General features: G+C 47.4%; 1 protein-coding gene across 5 annotated transcripts in view; it reads left to right on the top strand.

Moving 5' to 3' along the window:
- HEPH (hephaestin) overlaps window positions 1-20,017 on the top strand; it is a 25,189-nt gene extending 5,172 nt beyond the window's left edge. For 2 of the 5 annotated variants that reach the window (XM_063421414.1, XM_063421415.1), the window contains exons 3-21: window positions 300-544; window positions 1,034-1,246; window positions 1,826-2,005; window positions 2,345-2,599; window positions 3,101-3,269; window positions 4,411-4,550; window positions 5,347-5,478; window positions 5,636-5,847; window positions 7,493-7,643; window positions 7,953-8,165; window positions 8,480-8,690; window positions 8,955-9,094; window positions 9,983-10,114; window positions 11,541-11,647; window positions 12,398-12,623; window positions 13,950-14,089; window positions 14,459-14,621; window positions 15,286-15,318; window positions 16,881-20,017. In XM_063421414.1, coding sequence (XP_063277484.1) covers window positions 300-544; window positions 1,034-1,246; window positions 1,826-2,005; window positions 2,345-2,599; window positions 3,101-3,269; window positions 4,411-4,550; window positions 5,347-5,478; window positions 5,636-5,847; window positions 7,493-7,643; window positions 7,953-8,165; window positions 8,480-8,690; window positions 8,955-9,094; window positions 9,983-10,114; window positions 11,541-11,647; window positions 12,398-12,623; window positions 13,950-14,089; window positions 14,459-14,621; window positions 15,286-15,318; window positions 16,881-17,125 — 3,307 coding nt within the window. In that variant the 3' untranslated portion in view covers window positions 17,126-20,017. Of the gene's footprint in view, window positions 1-299; window positions 545-1,033; window positions 1,247-1,825; window positions 2,006-2,344; window positions 2,600-3,100; window positions 3,270-4,410; window positions 4,551-5,346; window positions 5,479-5,635; window positions 5,848-7,492; window positions 7,644-7,952; window positions 8,166-8,479; window positions 8,691-8,954; window positions 9,095-9,982; window positions 10,115-11,540; window positions 11,648-12,397; window positions 12,624-13,949; window positions 14,090-14,458; window positions 14,622-15,285; window positions 15,319-16,880 lie in introns of those variants that run through there. The other 3 variants (XM_063421413.1, XM_063421416.1, XM_063421417.1) reach the window with 3 other exon arrangements.

Below are 20,017 nucleotides of genomic sequence, written 5' to 3'. Positions count from 1 at the left end.
TGAAGGAGGCATGAGAAGATTTCTCCCTGTGACACCTACACGGGATTGTCTGGAAAGCACTGTACTTCCCATTTCTTGCTTGCAGGGCACAGTTCAAGGTGCACTTTGTGCCTGTTGGTGAAGAGCTGGGGTTGAGGTTGTGGCCATGCATGGGTGCCTTAGAGCAACCCAGGGTCCTCTAATGCCACAGCTTTCAGCTGTACCCTGGAAAGTGGAGTGTCACCATCATTCTGCTGCAGTATTGACCAGCTGTTGTGTATAATGATGACTCACAGTGCCTTTCCCTTTGAATTCAACAGCCAGGCCTCAGCATTCCTGCAGTCTGGGAAAGACAGGGTGGGAAGCACGTACAAGAAATCAGTCTATAAGCAATACACGGACTCCACGTACACCACTGAGATCCCCAAACCTGTCTGGCTGGGGTTCCTCGGGCCTGTCATCCGAGCAGAAGTAGGGGATACCATTCAAGTACACCTAAAAAATTTTGCTACTCGACCGTATACAATCCATCCTCATGGTGTTTTCTACGAAAAGGACTCTGAAGGTAAATGAGCTACTGCCATCATGGAGACAGATTTTTCTCACTGGGAACTTAGGTGTATGTTTGGAGGTGAACAGTCCATAAAGCCCCAGCTGGAAAGCAACTGCATTTGGGTACTTGGTAAAGAGACCAGGTGTTAGGTTAGCAGGGTCATGGGGCTGGAGTCCTGACCTGAGCCCAGGTTTCTTGATTTTAGAACCTCCAAAACACTGATCAACTCTAGAGGTTGTAAAGAGACTGACTGTGTGCACGCTGCAGAATTGAAGGCAAAGCAGCACCAGGCAGAATGGAAATAATCCTGCTGACTCTGTGTTAGCCTGTTTACTGGGCAAGTCGCCCTACAGTGGCTCTTTGCCTCAGTGCCTTTTTGAGGAAGTGGTGATTAAACTATATTTCAGCTTTGGGATGGTGAGTCTCAGTTCAGTATAAGGTTACATGTGTGGGCATCTTGGCTTTTCTTGAATGGATGCTGTGATTGCTCAATTGTTCTAGGATCCCTGTATCCTGATATGTCCCCCCAGGATCAGAAGAAGGATGATGCTGTTTTCCCAGGAAGGAATTATACCTATACTTGGACTGTCCCTGAAGATCACAGTCCAACTGATGATGACCCAAACTGCTTGACCTGGATCTACCACTCTCATATAGATGCACCAAGGGACATTGCATCTGGATTAATTGGGCCTTTACTTACATGTAAAACAGGTAGAAACACCAAGAGAAAGCAGCTGAGGCCTGCAGTTCCACAATGTAAAGGTCTTGTGGTGACATGAGTAAGGACGGGATGTGAAGATACTCCGGTGTGCAGCTCTCAGCTTCAGGGGGAAATGCAACTTGGCTAGAGAGGACAGTACCTGGGTTCCAGCTGGATTCTGGTCATTTTACTGTCATTATCCCTTAGTGATTGGGCCAGTGAGCTTGCAGGCTTCTTGAGCTGAGAGAGCTGCTTGAATCCATGTTAAAAGCAGGACTTCTGTCCAAGATCTAGTTTGTGTATTAAAAACATGGTGACTGGTTGGTTTCAGCAGGAGTGAGAAGACTGAAGGTGTTGTACTCGAGGCCTGCAGTGGCAGGGCTGCTCGGGAGAGAGAACTGTACAGGCAGGGGTATATTGGAAAAGGGTGAGCTCGCTGCTCTGTGGTGAGCTGTGAGTGTGGTGGGAAAGCATTTCTCCAACTCATGTGACAAGACTTACTCTGCTACTGCTATTTTAATCTCTTGCCTGATGTATGATTTTCTGCATGAGTGATTTTCTCCATTCATTCCTCTCTCCTTTCACCTCAGGAACGCTGACTGGCAGCTCTCAAAGACGCAGGGATGTGGATGTTGATTTCTTTCTGATGTTCAGTGTGGTGGATGAGAACCTAAGCTGGTACCTGGATGACAACATTGCATCATTCTGCACAGATCCTGGCTCTGTAGACAAGGAAGATGAGGAATTTCAGGAGAGCAACAAAATGCATGGTCAGTGCCATCTCTGTGAGGCCACTGTGTCTGCTGAGACACTCAGGAGTGTCAGTGTTCCAGGATCTGCTCTGAGATCATGTGCATAGGAAATAGTATCTCGGGGACAGGGCAACAACTCCAGAAAATAGAAGTACTGTTTTGTTTTTATCTTTGGCTTGAGTAAGCTTTTGTACCCTTTGTTTTAGGAACGAGCTGTGGAGCTGGGCTCTCAAAAACGGAAGCGGAGGAGGAGTTCTGGTTATGTCCATCCTCCTGTTGTGTCTGTGCTGTCATCTGCTGGCAGGAGCTCTGAAGGCCCCTTTCTGCTCTCTAATTTTGTCTTGCTTGGTTTTGCAGCTATTAATGGTTATGTGTTTGGCAACCTCCCTGAGCTGAAGATGTGTGCTGGGGATTCTGTTGCATGGTACCTGTTCGGGATGGGCAATGAAATTGATGTTCACACAGCCTACTTCCATGGAGAGACACTCAAAATCCGGGGCCACCGGACAGATGTGGCCAGCCTCTTCCCAGCCACTTTTGTTACAGCAGATATGATCCCCAGGAACCCTGGGAGATGGCTGCTGAGCTGCCAGGTCAATGATCACATACAAGGTAAGGCAGAGGGTGGAATATGTCCTGGACTCTGTGTCCCCTGTTTCTGATATACATGATGTACAGTGTGGTAGGAGACAGTGCCTTGGGCATGAAGAATGTTCCCAGATGAGCGGGTGATGCCTTGTCTTGTAAAACTCACAGTGGGCTGGTTACTAATGTGCAGGGCAGCTTTGGTGGGGCTGACGTGTACCATGGTGTGATGACTGATTTTTGGTACAGTGGAAGGCTGAGATGAGGCAGTGCCTTAACAGCTCTGGTCCCTGTAAGAGGCACCTGCATGATCTGAGGACAGCAGAAGACTGTAATCGCTCCCTGTCCACACTTCCATAGCATCCAGTATTTAAGGATGGAAGTTCTGCTCACTGACAAAACTCCATGATGTGGAGTCGCTTGCCTTCTCCCATCCATGTGCCTTTTGGGACAGCAGAGGGAAGGTGGGACTGCCCATTAGGCTGGCTAGAGGGGCTAAGTGAGTGTCCACCTTTGTGTCTTGGACAGCTGGGATGGGGGCACTCTATGAAGTCCGGCCGTGTTCTCGGCAAGCTGCGGCACCCAGCCTGGATGGGAGAGTTCGGAAATACTACATAGCTGCCAAGGAAGTGCAGTGGGACTACGGACCCTCAGGGCTTGACCAGATCAGTGGGAAGCAGCTCAGTGACACTGGCAGGTAAGTGAGAGGCTGCTGGGCTTGGCCAGCGTTTGGGAGTCTGGCCTGTACCAGGAAGGCTGCTCAGGAAAATGCGGAATTTCTTTCTTTTCAAAATACATGCCTGCTGTTCACATGGAGTATGTTTCCTGGGAAGGCTGATCATCCCATCTAGAAAGGGAGGCTGCTGTAGCTGGGCTGCTCCAAGAGCAGTAAAGGTACATTGGGATCTCACCGTGAGAGTGCTGTGTGGTACAGCTATACCCACAAGCAGCAGAAGTCCCAGCAGATGTACAATGTGAGCCGTCACATTTGTCTGTGGGCTTCATTTCTGCTTGCTAACCTAGCAAGCCTAACCTAAGAACAGATTGATCTGTTTGAGAAATGATTCTGAAAGCCCCTAGTGCAGCAGACACAGGGTGGCAGAGCTGGCCTGCAGATGGGCTTCAGGATGGTGTTGCTGCAGGAAGCAATTTCTAGGAAACCAGGTTCAATGACGTGGATGGCAGCCCTCCATCCCATGGTCAGGACTGGGGGAGCAGTTGAGAGACTTCCCATTCGGTCTCTGCTTAACTGAAAGAGAGATTCTTCTTCCGGAGATATTACTTCCCTTCCTTAGTAATGTGTTGGAGAGGATGTACCTTATTCTGATGGACAAGAGGAAATGTAGAGTGGTTAATTATTTACCCAATGCCATGCAGCAAGCCTTGCAGACCTTAGACCTGTGAGCTGGCCTTGTAACTGCACTGCCTCTCCTGCAAGGTTTGATACTTATATTTGGTGAGGGTGGTAGTGGAGGAAATAAATACCTTTACAGCTGTTTATTTTAGTTGTGACTGGGGCTGTCCCCAGCTGCTGAAGAGGTTGGAGTTCTAGCACTGACTGCACTGCAGATTTGTTCATTCCTTCACACATTTTGTGTAGTGATGCTGATCACACCTGGCAGGTTCACCTGGGAGAGAGCTGTGTGCTACAGGTGCTCTCTGAACACACGGGTGAATCTGTAGGGGCAAAAAAGCTTTGCAGTCAAAGCTGTGCTTGTTCCAAACTAGAGGTGCTTTCCTTGCCTGAAATACTGCTTGATTTGGAGGTACTGGCCTCAAGCAGGGGAACAGGGCTGATTTTTCTATGATATGACCTGACATTTGCTTTTTGCATTTAGTCCTGCTGAGCAGTATTTTGGACGTAGCCTCTACCGAATTGGGGGTGTCTACTGGAAGGCAAAGTATGTGGAATATACTGATGAGAGCTTCCGCGAGGAAAAGCAGCAATCAGAAGAAGAAAAACACCTTGGAATACTTGGTGAGGATCATCCAGGAACACAAATCCTCTGTCAGTGTCTGTGAGAAGGATGCTGATGCTGGGGGTGTCAGGTGGCTGTACCTGCCTGCTCATTGTCTTGGTTTGGAACATAACCCAAGACACTCATTTAGAAGGGCAGGGAGGGGCACAAGAGGTGCTTCACAACAGTTACATCTGTGAGCAAAGGGAACAGGCCAAGGTGCAGGGTGGTAGAACGGGCAGAATCACTTCAGGGATCATTCCAAAGGTATTCCAGAGGTAAGGGCTGAGGAACACAGTATAGTATGTGTGACTGGAGCTGAACAGGTCACAGCCATAGCTCCTGGTTATGTGTTTTTGTCTGAGTTCCTTCAAGGCATGCTGCAAACCCCATGTTCTCACAGAGAGCTTTCTCTCCTGTGTGGGTGCTTGGGGACAGGCATGGTAAAGGCTCATAGCTCCTCTCTGGCTGAGTGGTGGGCTTACAGACTCTGGTGGGCTTGAAGCACCTGACGCTTCTGAGGCACGTTTTGGGTGGCTGAGGGGACCTTACGTAGGTGGGGAGAGATGTGGGCCTATCCTGAGGGCATTCCAGTACCTCTGGCTGTTCTGTTACTTGCCTCTCTGAGTTCTCCTGTGGACCCAAACTACTTTCAGACAATCCTTGCCAGCCCCTGCTCCCACTGAGCTCCCTTCAGCAGCAGCAAGGCAAGGCCATCTTTGGCCCTGCAGCTTAGAGGAAGGTGCCCTGCTTTGGTTTGCCTCATGGCCTGGAGAAGTGCTCTGTTGCTGATGTGCTCTCTCTGCTATATTCTAGGTCCAGTGGTCAAAGCTGAAGTCGGAGACACCATCCTGGTGACATTTTTTAACAAAGCCTCCTGGCCCTTCAGCATCCAGCCACATGGAGTGTCCTATGGGAAGGCGTCAGAAGGGATGTGGTACCATGATGGTTGGTGGATCCCTTTTCTTGAGTACACCCCTATCAGAGATGCTGGGTATTTGGTTGACACGAATGAAGTAAAGCCTGCTATAAGAGTAGCTGGTGAGAAGGTGTAACCGAGTTTGTGCAGGGACTCGGAAATAACCCCGTAATCCCTGTTTTAAAGGCCTGTCCCAGAGTGGGGTTTCTGTGGCGCCACTGCACAACTTCACGTACCGCTGGACTGTGCCGAGGCATGTGGGGCCCACGTCCAGCGACCCTCCCTGCCTCACCTGGATGTACAGCTCGGCTGCCAATCCCATCAAAGACTCCAGCTCAGGCTTAGTGGGGCCTCTGCTCATCTGTAAGTCGGGCACTTTGGATGACAACAACAAGCAGGTAAAGGGGTTTTCCTGTCCCCTTCCTACCGGGTTTTTGCCTTCACATAGAGAAAGGAAGCATCAGCAAAACATTAGGGAGCCTATTAAAAACAAATGTTGCAGTAGTGTTAAGTCCAGGAGAGTCAAATCACAGCCTTGTTCATGGCCAAGTTAATGCTGGTACAGCTTGTGCCCAGGTCTTGCCTGGGAAAGTCCAGTACTGTTCTGGGCTCTCAAGAGCTGCCCTCCAAACAGTTCCTGAGCTCTGCTTTTAACTCACAGACAAACTTGGCTGAACAACTGTACCTTGGAACAGTTACCTTATAGGTAACTCTTGTCCTGAGGCTTGTGTAGCAGGCTGCTTTCAGAGAGGCATATAGAATAGTCCTTCCAGTCCCAGAAACACTGAAAAGGCATTTTTTTATTACAGGTTTTCTGCTTGGGTGATACGGTGCTTTGAGGTTTGCGTGAGCCTCATTTATTTTGCCAGCGAAATTAATTTTCAAACAAAGCTGGCTACATAAAAGCATGTGAAAGTCCATGACAGTCTTATGCTTTTGATAGAGAGGTCAAACCTGAAGGGCAGCCAGAACTTCCTCTTGGAATTTCACTTAGGAGTAGTCTGTTCCTGGCAGTAAATCTAGGGAAGACACTAAGTTAATATTCCTGCGAAGGTACCAGACAGAGGAGGAGAGCTTTATTGTAAGAGACAGCAGGTGGCAAATCAGACTGTCACTGCCATCCTGCAGCATGGCTCAGGAAGCAGTGACAGATCTGGGGACTGCTCCCCCCAGAGCCTTCCTGGGGGAGCTCACATTCAGTGGGGGCGCCATGTGACTAAATTAGGCGTGCAGAAGAAATCAAGGTACTACCCAGGGAAGAAATCAAGGTACTACCAGCTGAGGAAAGAGGAATGGGAATACATACAGCCTTTGAGGTGAAGGAGCTGTAATAATGATAAGCATGGGCAGGTATTGGAAGGGTGTAAGCAAGAGATAGACCTTTGTAAATGTAAGACAGGGAAAAGTCACCTGGGGTGGTCATTCTGGCTCCACAATCTCAAGCAAACCTTTAATGAATGCTTAATTGTGGAAGGTGCATGGCCACCCAGCTGTACCTGTGTGCTGCAGCCTGAGAATTGCTCACCTTCTCAACGGGCTGGCTGCCTATGTGCTGCTGGGGACAGTGACACCAGTGAGGAGATCTGGACATCATCACAGTGTTCTTTTAGTGGGGAAACACCAGGCATTTCTTAGCAGAACTAACACTCTCAAGGATTTAGGGTAATTAAGAAATCCCCAATCCAGGCCTGTGATAGGAGGCAAGAGGGATGTGGTGTGGTCATCAGCCTGCCTTGTGTCTGAGCTCTGGTCTTGGGTCTGGTTTGGACAGACACCCTAGGCATGGGGGGAGGAAGGGGGCACTGACTTCATGGCCTTGGCTGAGTTTTGTTCATTTTATGCATGCGAAATACCATAGAAAATAGTGGTGCCTGTTGTGAAATAAAAGAGGAATGTTCAACATGAGTAAAGAGTCAGAGTCCTGTCCCTCAATGAGCCATGTTTAAAATAAAGGGGAATTAAAGAGCTAAGCGAAACAGCTTTAACACTAAGGATAGTTAGTTGTCGTGTTTTAAAAGTTAACAGCCATCATTGTAATTATAGAAAGGGATCGACAAAGAATTTTATCTTCTCTTCAACGTGTTTGATGAGAACCTCAGCTGGTATTTAAATGCCAACATAAAGTACTACTTGAGGATGGAAGAGACATCTGTGAAAAAGGATGATGGCTTTGAGGAATCCAACAGGATGCACGGTACGGTTTGATGCTGCTCTGTGACAGCAGGGATGAACCTGCAAAGCATAGGCTGATGTTCATCTAAAGGCTGAGCTGGGGGCTGGAAGGGCTGTGTGGTGTTGGTCTGAAATCAAGCCAGGTTGGTGGCACCAGGTGAGATGTGGACAAGCAGCACAGCTGTCTGGAGAAGTCTCCTCTCAGTGTATTCAGGGGTGAATTACAAACAGCCCTTCTTCTGACTGGCAGGCCTGTCCTATAAGGACAGTATGCTCAAAATCTCCTGGCTGACACCTGCCTGCAGAGAATTAATTGCTTTCTCCTTTCCAGCCATCAATGGACTTATGTTTGGTAACTTGCCTGGGCTCGACGTGTGTGAAGGAGACAAAGTGTCCTGGCACCTCCTGGGCTTGGGCAGCGAAGCGGATGTACACGGAGCTGTGTTTCAGGGAAACACCATGCAGATGAATGGGATGCGGAGAGATTCGGCCAATCTGTTCCCCCACACATTTGCCACTGCTTTCATGCAGCCTGATAACAGTGGTGAGTGCCTGTACAGCTGACTGGGCAGATGGAAGAGTCTCCCATTGTGGTATTTGCTCCTGTGGCAGATTCTCTAGTGTGGTATGAACTCTTACAGGGTGAGCTGTGTTACAGGTGCTTATTGTGTAAAAAAGCTTCCTTTGAGATGATTTATGTGTAAGACTTCGTTGTGCCATTCATGCTTGTTTTCTCCAATAACTCCTTTTAACCTTGGCCTGTGGCAACCAAGTTTCCTAAGCACCACAGAGATACACTGAGCACATACTGTCACTGGTCAGGGAAGCTGATTCCCTTGTTCATCCTGCCTCCCTCAGGGACTTTTGAGATCTACTGCCAGACGAGCAATCACTACCAGTCTGGGATGAGGCAACAGTACAACGTTTCCAAGTGTGGAAGGACGGGCACTGCCTCTGCCCGTCGCTACACGGGAGTGCGGATGTTCTACATCGCGGCGGAGGAGCTGGTGTGGGACTACGCACCCGACCGCACCTGGGAGAGGGAACGGCACAACCACTCTGCAGAGAGGTAGAGCCCACCTTCTGGGGAGGCCTGTGGCTGTGTCCCAGCAGAGCCTGGTGGAGCCTGTTGGGTGTCTTGGCCACTCTGTGACCTGGTGCATGTGCTGGTGGTGTTGCTGATGGGAGCGCAGCTCTCCATGTCATTATGCTCTCCTTTGCAGCCCAGGCTGGCTTTGGGAAGGCCCTTCAGCTTATGAACCCCCTAGCACAAGTTAGTTGCTTGTTCCCAATGAGGTTTTGGTTATTTCAGCACTCATTCTGCATTTCTCAGCTATGCTGACGTGTTTCTGAGCAACGAGAACGGACTGCTGGGCTCCAGGTACAAGAAAGCAGTTTACAGAGAGTACACTGATGGCACTTTCCAAACTCCCAAGGCCAGGACAAGTGGTGATGAGCACCTAGGGATATTGGGTAAGGATGTGTGCAGAGGGTTCACCTTCCTCTCACAGCAATGGGACTGGGGCTCTAAAGCTGCACTGACTCACAGGTGTAATCTGAAGGCTCACTGGATATTTAGGTGTCTACTGTGTATGTAAGTGCAGAGAAACTGGGATTGTCTCCGACTCATATCTACCACCTTGGAGACAGCAGTTAGAAGAGTCCTGTGCACAGCTTGTAGGAAAGCCTGGGCTTTTCCACTGGCCTTTGCACCAGTGTTCTCTCATGGCTTAGGCAAAGCATGTTTCACAGCTACATGTCTCTTGAGTATGGGATAGAAACATCTACTGACTTCAGAGGGGTCTGAGAAGTAGAGGGGAAAATCTGTAGCTGTGAGAAATGCTTCTGGGGCAAAAGCATGGAGCTTTGGGAAGTGGAGGAGCATTTTCCACTGACTAGTGGAGGTCTGTGGAGACAGCTCTGTGTTATGAACCCAAGGCTGTTCAGGGCAGCTTGGCTGAGGCAGTTTCTGCCACTCGAAATAGGCTGTAGCTCTGATTTGTAATACTGTCAGGCTCGGTTGAATATTGCCACATTTCTTGAAACCAATAGCAAGGGGTGATCAGTGTGTGACATTTAGCATAGCAGTGTTCAGAAATCAAGCCTTAGCTGTGCTGGGCCCAGTTAAGATGTGTGACCACCTTCATTGTCCTCACTGTGCAAATCAGTCCAGTTTCCTGAGACTTGGATTGGGACTGATATCCAGTTCTCTTTTTGGGAGGTAGAGAAGAGGAAGGGGAACATCATAAATATTGTAAAGTAGTATTTCTGGGGAGAAGATGTTGAGAGAGGGGTGGGAATATCCCAGGAGACGTGCTGATGGGTTTTGCTGGTCTCAGAGTACACTCTTCCTGTCTCAAGGCCCTTTTCTGTGGGCGGAAGTGGGCGATATTCTCAACATCGTGTTCAAGAACAATGCCTCGCGACCCTACTCTATCCATGCACATGGAGTCCTGGAGCAGCAGCCTGGGCATCCCCAAGTGGCAAACCCTGGTAGGTCCCTGTTTCCAGCTGCATTCCTTTGTGGGTTCACGCAGCTGATTTCATCCCTGAGTCAGACTGGTTTCCTCAAGCAGCCTCAGATGTCCTGGTTTTGTTACAGTAGAGTGCTGGAACTGGACAGTAATTGTTTGTTCAGGTCTAGCACAATTTTAGTGATACCATTTGGGGATGGCAGCCATCTGGCACATGTGTGGGACATTCTTCTGTGTGCAGCTTTATCCCCCCCACACTAAGTGTGGTCTCCCTGTGGGAAGGAGAAGGTGGTGGCAGGGGACAGCTCAGCTGGTCCTGGGGTAGGGGAGCTTCTTTGGGATGCATGAGCACAATAGTATGAAAATAGTATGAAATAGGAGAAAAGCACAATTGCTTGCTGGGATCTGACTGAAATGGCCACTTTGTCTCATGATCCAGATGCCAGTGTATTTAACTTTTGGTCCCCTCCTGTTGCAGCAGCCCTCTTATTAGAGGGTAAAAATGAGCTGAGGCACAGACTTCTTGTTACACACAGCATAAAAGGAGTCCTGGTTTATTCCTCTTCATGGCTTACTCAGCTCCAACTATTCACTGACTGGCTGCAGCAAGCTCCTGCTGTAGGTTTCCCTTGCAGCCTCTGACTACTGGTTATTTCCTGCTAAACTATGACTGCAGGTGTTAGTTTGCAGACTCTGAAAGCAGGCGTTACCTAGCTAGACTGTGACTGCAGGTCCCAACAACAGGCTCTAACTGCAGACCCAGACTGACCTCACAGCCATGATTCTCTCTCCCCAGGATCTTGCTTCATGATTGTCTCCTTCATGCTCCTCCAAGTTCCTCCTTCATGATGATCCTCTCCTTACCAGCTAACCCCCTCTTTTATCTCACTCATCCTTATTGGATATAGCTGTTACTCATCAGGGGCAAGGCTGTATTGGTTAATTAACACTGCTGTTACTTATCAGGGGTGAGGTATTCACCTGTACTCCCTTCTCTTACACCCTCCAGCTCGTCCAGACTGTCAAAGCTGTCAGACAGATCCTGTCTTTGTGAAATGGGCTGCTAATATGAAAAAGGGTGATTTTAAAGCCCAATTTGAATCAGCATCATAAATTCACTTCAAAGAGAAGAAAGATTATCTTAAGCTCCATCTGAATGATTCATTCCATAGTCATTTGTGTGGCCAGGTTCAGTCTTAAAAGGAGCAGATAAACTTGCATTGTGCTGGTACCAGACAGTGTTTACATCATATGATGTTTCTGTCTTGCTCTGAGAGGGGAGCTTCCACCCTGCTTTGTGTTTGGGGAAGGCAGATGCCATATCTGGCAAATACAGAATTGAATTTGGGCTTTGGAGATAGGATTTTCTTTTTCCATTTGGTTTTGCTGCTGCTGCTTAGTGAGTGGGTGTGTCACCTGTTGTATGGTGCTGTTCTGTCCCTCAGGTGACATTGTGACATACCGGTGGGAAGTTCCTGAGAGATCTGGTCCAGGGCCAAATGACTCAGCCTGTGTTCCTTGGATCTACTATTCTGCAGTGGACCCAGTAAAGGTAAAATAAAAGTTATAATCAGAAAAGCCTAATTAGACCAAATTTTTACCCTGTTTAGAAAACAATGTGAGCTGGGTACAATTTAGAGATTGGCCCAGCCAAGAGGTGGAAGAATCACCTGGTAACATATCCAGTGTTCTCCTTGGAGAGGAAATCATCTGAATTTTTCCTGATGTCTGTCCTTATTTTTTCCTAGCAAACCTTCATGAAACAATTCCACCGTCCCTCCTTGCTACCAATCTTCTTCCAGTTATTTGTAGGCTATTAGAACATCTCCCAGTTGGTCATGGTTTCTGCTGGTGAGAGCCATAGGGCTAATCTGCAATAGGCAGAAATTGTCCAAAATAAACCTCACAAATAAAGCAGGCAGGTTTGACCATTACTAGAAATGTCACAGCACTGATTTCACAGGGCAACAGCCTGGAGGATCCTGCAATAAACCATGGCAATCAACCCAGAAATAATGGCCTTTTTATCTCAAGTTGCAGATGTTTTTGCAGTCACCGAGTGGAAAAGACTTTGATACCATCCATGTTTATGACTTTTGGATTTGCATTTATAAGAGCACGTACAGTTCCTGTTCCTGTGCTTCAGGGGCTGATGCTCTCCAACAAGAATATTTGTACAGCAACACTGGTTGTTTTAAGTGGGGTGATGCAGGAATTGAAAATGATTCCTGAAAGGCAAAGAACTGTGCATAGAAGAGGGTGAGAAGGTCCTTGTCTCAGAGCTCTCCTTCCTTCTGATTAGGATATGTATAGTGGGCTGATTGGGCCCCTGAAGGTCTGCCGGAGAGGGGCCCTGCGGTCCAGTGGGACCAGGAAGGATGTAAAGAGGGAATTCGCTCTGCTCTTCCTGGTTTTTGATGAAAATCAGTCCTGGTACTTGGAGGAGAATGTGGAACGGTTCAGTAAGGGAAATCACAATGAGATCGACCTGCTGGATGAGAAATTTGTGGAAAGCAACAAAATGCACGGTAATGTTGGTGTTGATTCTGCAGCCTCTCTAAGTAGGGAGCCTGACTTGTGGTGAATGTCCTCATCCTTTTCCATTATCAGTGGGACAGTTAGGGTCAGAATTAAACTGTCTTTTCTCAATAATACAGCACACCTACAGCCCAAATCTTTGATCTGCAGAGAAGGCTGACCATTGTTGCTGTCCCTGTAAGGAGGAATAGCAACATCCTGGCCAAAGAGGTTAATCTCTGTGTCTGAGTGACTCAGAAAAGGAAATAAAATCAAGCATGAAATTAACTTGTCAGACAGTTTTAATTCCGTTTGTCTTGGGGACCATCAGAGCATGTTAGAACATAAAATTAGTTTTTTGAGCTATGTGGCTGCAAGATGTGGCTCAGTTGTTCTAGCTGTTTTAGGGTACTTCTGCCATAGAAGGATGAAGACATTAGTTTAAATTAGCATGTTATTTATGTTAGTTTCTCTCCATGTTATAGCTAAGATATCCTCAGCAAAAAAGGTCCCTTGACAGTTGTGGGGATAAGAATACTGAACATTTTGTGTACTGTCATTATTACTGGTTTTGTGTGGGTGAGATAAAGACTCTCTAAATACATGTCCATGAAGGTGTAATTGTTAACCCAGTATTAGAGCTAGCAGAACCAGTATGCTGAAGCTGGATACTTGTTTTAGGCTCCACAGCATGCCCAGGGCAGACCTGGGAGTAAAAACCTGGTGCTCTGCCCTCAGATCCTGCCATGGAAGTCTCTGTGTGTGTGCCATAGCAGTCAGCTCACTCATTGTTTTGATCCTTTTCCTGTATGTGCAGTCACAGCAGGATTCCTTCTAGTTATGCTGCTTGAGAGGTAAAGTCCTGCCATGCAGGGGTCTTACAAGTGTTTGGGATGTGATGTGTGTGGCCAGCCTGAGGCACAGCACCACAGGGCTGCCCACTGTCAGGATTTAAGCATTTTCAATGTTCATCAAGGAAATTGCTCAGACATTTATGCGTATGTAGGTATATGCCTATTTTTCCATCATTGGGCTGAAAATGCCATTTTTATGCATTTTGACTTCTAGAAGCAACCACTTCTGCTGGCTGACTGCAGGTTTTCAGCAAAGACAGTTTCTGATATTTATTTGGGGCCTTGAGTGCAAGTCACTTGTCCTGGCTGTGAGCAGAGTGGATAAGTAGCTGAGATGGGGGGTGTGTCCTGTTGGTGACACTAACTGATGATACACTGGGTGCTGTATGAGCTTTCTTTAATTTGCTGCTTTCCTCTGAGGAGGTGCAGCCCTCATTCAATTTCTCTAACAGCCTTTTCCCCTCTGTGTTATTCCCTGCACAGCAATCAATGGCAGGCTCTATGCCACCCTGCCTGGGCTTACCATGTACCAGGGAGAGAGGGTGAACTGGTACTTGCTGGGAATGGGTCACGAGGTTGATGTCCACACAGTCCATTTTCATGCTGAGACCTTCATATACAAGGTAAGAGTATCTGCTGATGGTAAAGCAGATACTGACCACTGATATCAGCACTTTTACTTGACTTTGTATTTGAATGTTTTTTAATGACTCTGCAGAAGCTTCACCCAGCTAGGAAAAGGATGTGGTTTTACACATCCCTGTCTGATTTCCTGAGCCTCTGTGTTGTGCTAACATATCCAGCTTAATCCTTGTTAGGATTAGGCACTACCAAATCATTTGCTTTCCAAGCTGCAGCCCTGGAGCTGCCTTTTGAAAGCTTTGGGGTTTTTTGAGCAATAAAAGCTGAAGTGATCCCCAGCAACACTGTCAGAATTTTGTTCCTGAGAAGATGCACTGAGCACTGCAGGTAATGACCTCCTTTTCTGACAGAATGGCAAAAGCTACAGAGCAGATGTTGTGGATCTGTTCCCTGGGACCTTTGAAATGGTGGAGATGGTGGTTGGGAACCCTGGGACGTGGCTGCTTCACTGTCACGTGTCTGACCATATCCATGCTGGGATGGAGATCCTCTTCACCGTCCTGCCTAGAGGAGGTAGGTAACTGTCACTGTAGAACCAGTTCCTGCTACTGCTGTGAAATTCTGAGTGTTTGTATCTCAACTCTCTTACATACTACAAAAAGCCAGTTAATGGAGCAGATAGTTACTTAAGTGTTATTAAATTATGATGTTCCTTTCAAATATGGTAATACCTGGAGCTGGAGTTAATAAACAAATTGATTTCTGGAGTTTACATTACCTATGTTCTTATTCTGAGTTTGATTTTTAGTCTGTGTCTGAATGGCTGTGTTCAGCTCTCAGCCAATAATTGCTATTACTGGGAACCGGAAGATGCTCAGAGATGAGTGACTCTCAGTACTGGGTTTGGCTGCAATGGAGCCCACATGATGATGTGGTTTTAGATGTATTACCAAAACAGTGCCTGCCCAGTGTCAGGGTCTTCTCTGTTTCTCCCTCAGCCTTTTCCTTTTGAAGGCTGGAAAGGGTTGTGCACTGAAACTGGGGCTGCCTCTGAAGCAGGTGATACAAAAATTCTCTTTTCTCATGTAGAGAGGGAAAACATGGACAGGACAAAGGACAGCCTGCTAGTCTTGGAAAACTGTGCTGCCTCTGGATCTGATCCTTGCCAGATATGCCTTGTTCTGGGCTTTGCCTGCTCAGCCCAACACCTTCTCACCCTCCTTTTGTTTTCTTTCAGAGCCAGAGCTGGAAGACTTGACTGCCACCCCAGGTATGGTGTGTACAGCACTGTCAAACCCTGTTTGTGGGAAGGGGAGAGGGCAGATTCCTAAGCAGCAAAGGTTTGGATCTGTGTAAGGGAAGGGAGGAACACACAGAGCACCCACAGCTTCTACTCTGCCAGCCTGGCAGTGCTTCAGTGCAAGGTCTTGTTTCAGTAGATAACAAGAGTCTGTCCTCTGGTGATAGAAATAAGGAAGTTGGGCTGATTAGGCTAGTTTGCCTGTGTTAGGTGGAAAAGGTTAGTGACCTCACACCTTGTCGTGCCTGCACTGTATGGATTCAGATTCAGAATTTGAGCTTAGGTACTGGCAGAGATTTGGAGGAGGGTGCCTAGGATGGGTTGTCCTCCCTCTTTGAACTGTCAGTGACCCTGTGATTTAGGGAAGTTTCACAATCATCTCTACAAGCTAAAGGGATGGAGTCAGCATGCAAACAAGCACATCTGCCTCCTGCTTTGATGTTCCCTCGAGAAAAGGGCCCAAGCACATGCCTGGAGTTTTTTGGGCATTGTAAAGAGCAGATGTGAGAAGACATTTGGCTGAGCAGCACAGGAAGAAGGGGAGTAGTAGATAATTTCCTTTGAAATTTTCTGTGGTAGAAGTTTGAGTAGTGTACACTGGTGGTTTATTTCCCTGATTTTTCATCTTTCTTCATAACTCCATTTTCAGCTGCTGTGAGGAAATTCAGCTGAGCTGATTAGCGAGCCAGTTCAGGCCAGCTACAAATGCAGCTACCTACCTAAAACTCAGCAGTCTTTCCCCACTGTTATTCAGTCATTTTCTCCCCAAAATTTTCCTCACTCAAAATGGACAAACCAGAAGAGGAGTAGGAAATATATGAGAGCAGTAGTGACAATATTAAATAATTTGGTTTTATACCACGTGTAGATATCAGCTTGTGTGTGCTCACCAGGCAGAAGCTTGGCCAACAGTTGTTGCCTAAGCAGACAGCCCCTTTTCTCAGGAGGTGGCTGCTGCCTATATATGGAGGCACAAGCAAGCTCAGGATCTTGGTGACTCTCCATGGGCCTGGCTGAGTGAGTGCACTCAGTGGTGTGTAGGACAGAAGCCATGAGCACAGGGAGCGTGGACTGGGGCAGCTCGCAGCAGCCCCACCCTGGACACCTGGATGTTCTCATCTCTGGGCTGGGGACAGCAGTGGCTGACTGGGCTGGACACCTGTGAGACACTGTCAGGTTCTGGGGTGGAGCAGGTTAGAGAAGGAACCATCCATCTCAAATCTCTGTGTGGGCTCAGGGATGAGGGTCCAACAGATGGATGGCACTGGGGCCTCCTTTGAGTCATTGAATCATTAAGGTTGGAAAAGACCTCTAAGATCATTAAGTCCAACCATTAACTCAGCACTGTCATGTCTGCCACTGAAACATGTCTCTAAACTCCATATCTACACATCTTTTGGACATTTCCAGAGATGATGGTTCCACAACTTTATATCAGATTTATCTTAATGCTCCTCTGTTGCATTTTTTGCAACCTTTCAGTTCTAGTATTTCTGTTTCTCATTGAAAATACCTTTCTGTTTGTCTCTCAGGGTTGCTGCCTGAGGATGAAGATGAGTCCCAGAAGGTGATGCTTTTTGGATCTAAGGTGACTCAAGGGCAGATAGAGGCCACCGTCATCTCTCTGGCTGTTGTAGGAGTCCTGCTGCTCCTGGCCGCTGGTGTCCTCCTGGGAGCAGTCATCCGTCTCGAGAGGCAAAGGAAGTTACGACGCAATCGGAGATCCATCCTGGATGATGGATTCAAACTCATGTCTCAAAAGAACTCCGGTCTCTGAAAGCCATGTACAAACATTTTGAGCTGTGTGCTTGGAGGAGGGGTTGGATCCTTGTCCACAGCAAAAATTTTGGGGGATAATTTCAATTGTGCACTGTACTTCTAGAAGCTGAGGAGCGAAAGCTGGAGTCCTGACCTCTTCATATATTCTCCTCAGCCCTCTGTAAAGAAAATCCAGGAGAGATCCAAGGACCCTTTGAACTGACTGAAGACAAGTAATAATTTAGAAAGATCCTTTTGGAATACTCTCCTTCCCCAAGGAAGAGAGGGGACATTTTCTTCTCTCCAGAACAGTTCCTTGGTCTTTCCTAGCAGAATAGCTTAGGCCAGATTCCAGTCTTGCTCCATTGCCAGAACCGAGTTGGGAGCTGTCTCCCAAGAAACTGTGAACCGTTAATGTAATTCATTTGAAGGAGAGGAAGATAATATTTTCAGTTTTGTGAATCAATGAAGAATACAGAAAAAAGCGTGTTAATTTGGACCTGGGTTACTGTTTTTGATGAGTAAGTGGGCAGACAGTAATTCAGGGCACTGCATACCACTGTGACAACCCCATCAAGGACCATGACAAGCTGTGCCTCACTGTCAGCCTTGCTGTGACACATCCTTGTGCTCTTTGCTGGGGGCTAAACTGGGAGTGGGTGGTGGGACTGGAGTTCTGTAGCTCACCAGTGGGCTACCGATCTTCCAGCATCAGCTGTGCCCACACATATCACCATAACATCCTGTGTATACCCGCCCATCCCACAGTCCCATCGCCCTGTGGGTCAAGTACCAAGCCCTTCCCTATGAAATGTGTCCAGCTCCCCCTCCTGAATCCCCATTTCCCAAATGGATGCAGGTTAGTGCTTCCGTATTTCTGTGCCTGGTTTTCAAATGGAAAGAGCATAAAAGCAATCTGCTCTGGGTGGCTTTCAGAGGCAATTAAAGCAGCTAAGTGGCTCTAATTACAAGGGACTGCCACAGGCTCCTTAGGTATAACAGCACCATTTTCTTTAGAACAGTGGTTATCAATACTTAATCATGTTCAATTCATATCAAACCCCTGCGTATTTCCACCTGCCTTTTCCTTTGGCAGTGAGGACAAAGCTCATTATTTTTCTTTCATTACACTTCATTAAGCCTGGTGAGGGGCAGGAGGGCTGTTGAACACTCCTGAATATGGATGATCTTTGCTCAGATTCAAGCCTGGTTCAGTTGCTAGTGCAAACCAGAGGTTTCCAAACCCAGCAGTTGCAGGGAATTTTAGAAGTTATGGCATGAGAAATAAGAAGGAAGAAAGAAGTCTTTGTTTTATTTTTCTCCCTTGACTTATTAAAAAATAGATTAAAAATGTTTTGGCCCTGCACTGAGACACAAGAGTGAGTTTAAATATATTCCCTTGCTTCGGGGCAGCAGAACAGGGAAATTGCCCTTCCTGCAGCTCTGCTGCCTGGTCCCATACTGGGCTTTGGGTGCTGGCCCCGAGCAGGGCAGCAGAGGGCTAGGAGCTGGATTTCAAATATTCCATAAACAGCAGGCTGCCAAAATTCCACCAATGTAATGTTTTTTTGGGCCAAGTGGAGCATTAGTAGTATGGTCTCTTCAGCAGGGGTTGTGAGGAACACAGGGGGCATGTTCTGGAGAAGCCTACAGTGCAAAAGTTGTGTCCTGTGAACACCATTTCCTCTTTAAACTGAGAAAATTCAAGGGAAAGCTTTGGACAAAACAGAAACAGATCATTTTTCTAGAACCTTCTGTTGCAGCAAACTGACAAAGCACAGTTTATCAGCAAGTTCACAACTGCTTCTAAGCAAGAGTTAGTATTCTCAGCGAGTGTGCATGTAAGCAGGAGGAGAGATCACAGAATCACAAAATATTCTGAGTTGGAAGGAACCAAGGGTCTTAGAGCCTGGTTCTTAGGTGCATGGCCCATACAGGGGTTGAACCCTCAACCCTGGCATTATTAGCACCATGCTCTAACCAACTGTGCTAGTGCAATAAACCTCCACCGTAAACCCACCTCACCTTAACCTACACTGCCAGTACGAGTTCAGAACAGGTTTACTGCCATGGAAGAATGGATGTTGCAGCTTTTGTTTGGGATAAATGTAAGAGGCAGGTAATAGTGCCTGTCGTAGTCACTACCTGTAGGTAGTGCTTTCTGTCTGCAGTTCTAATGTTGTTCTTCCTAGACCCCCATTAGCTGCAATGACATTTTCAAAAGTTGACCCAGATGATCACACACCTCTTTAAAGCCTTCCAGGCTATCTCAGGTGACTGCAAAGCAGAGTTGCTTGTTACATTGCAGCAGCTGGCTGTTTGCAGCAGGGCTGGGATGGGGTCCCTGTTACCCTGCTTAGTGATGGGCAGGAAGCCATGGCTGTGTGCCTCAGCCTCCTGCTGACTCCCACTCTGACTGCGCATGGGAGACAGGTGAGTCCAAAGCCTTTTGGCTGTGCACGTGGAAATATAAAGTGTTGTCTTGTACCTTTTTCTCGGAACACAAAAGTTAGCGTGGAATTAACCTGTGGCACTCCATAAAGCAACAGACACTGGTAGTTGTCAACAAAAGGGTTTCCTGGGCTCTCAGCTGTCGTGTGCCTCTAATTCTGAATTTACTGCTTGGTGATCCAGACTTGCTGTGCAGCCTGTTTGCAATTTTGTTGGCATAGCAAATTGTAGGAGTGATAGCAAGTCTGGAGTGATCTGCTCATAGACTGTCTGGGGGGAGGAATTCAGGCACAGCTGCCAAAACAAGGGAATCTGCAAGGTAAAATCAGAGGATGGATCTGAGCAGAGGAGAAAGATGCATCTGGCTTAGTCATATATTGAATCTGGGATATGGGATGTATGAATAAGGCAGTGTGCATACTCGAGGTACCAGACCTGCTGCAGCACTCATCTTGGAAAC

This window comes from Prinia subflava, chromosome Z, assembly GCF_021018805.1.
Source record: "Prinia subflava isolate CZ2003 ecotype Zambia chromosome Z, Cam_Psub_1.2, whole genome shotgun sequence".
Taxonomy (NCBI): Eukaryota; Metazoa; Chordata; class Aves; order Passeriformes; family Cisticolidae; genus Prinia; species Prinia subflava.
Note: the sequence above shows the minus strand (reverse complement) of the source record. Positions and strands in the feature narration are given on the sequence as shown.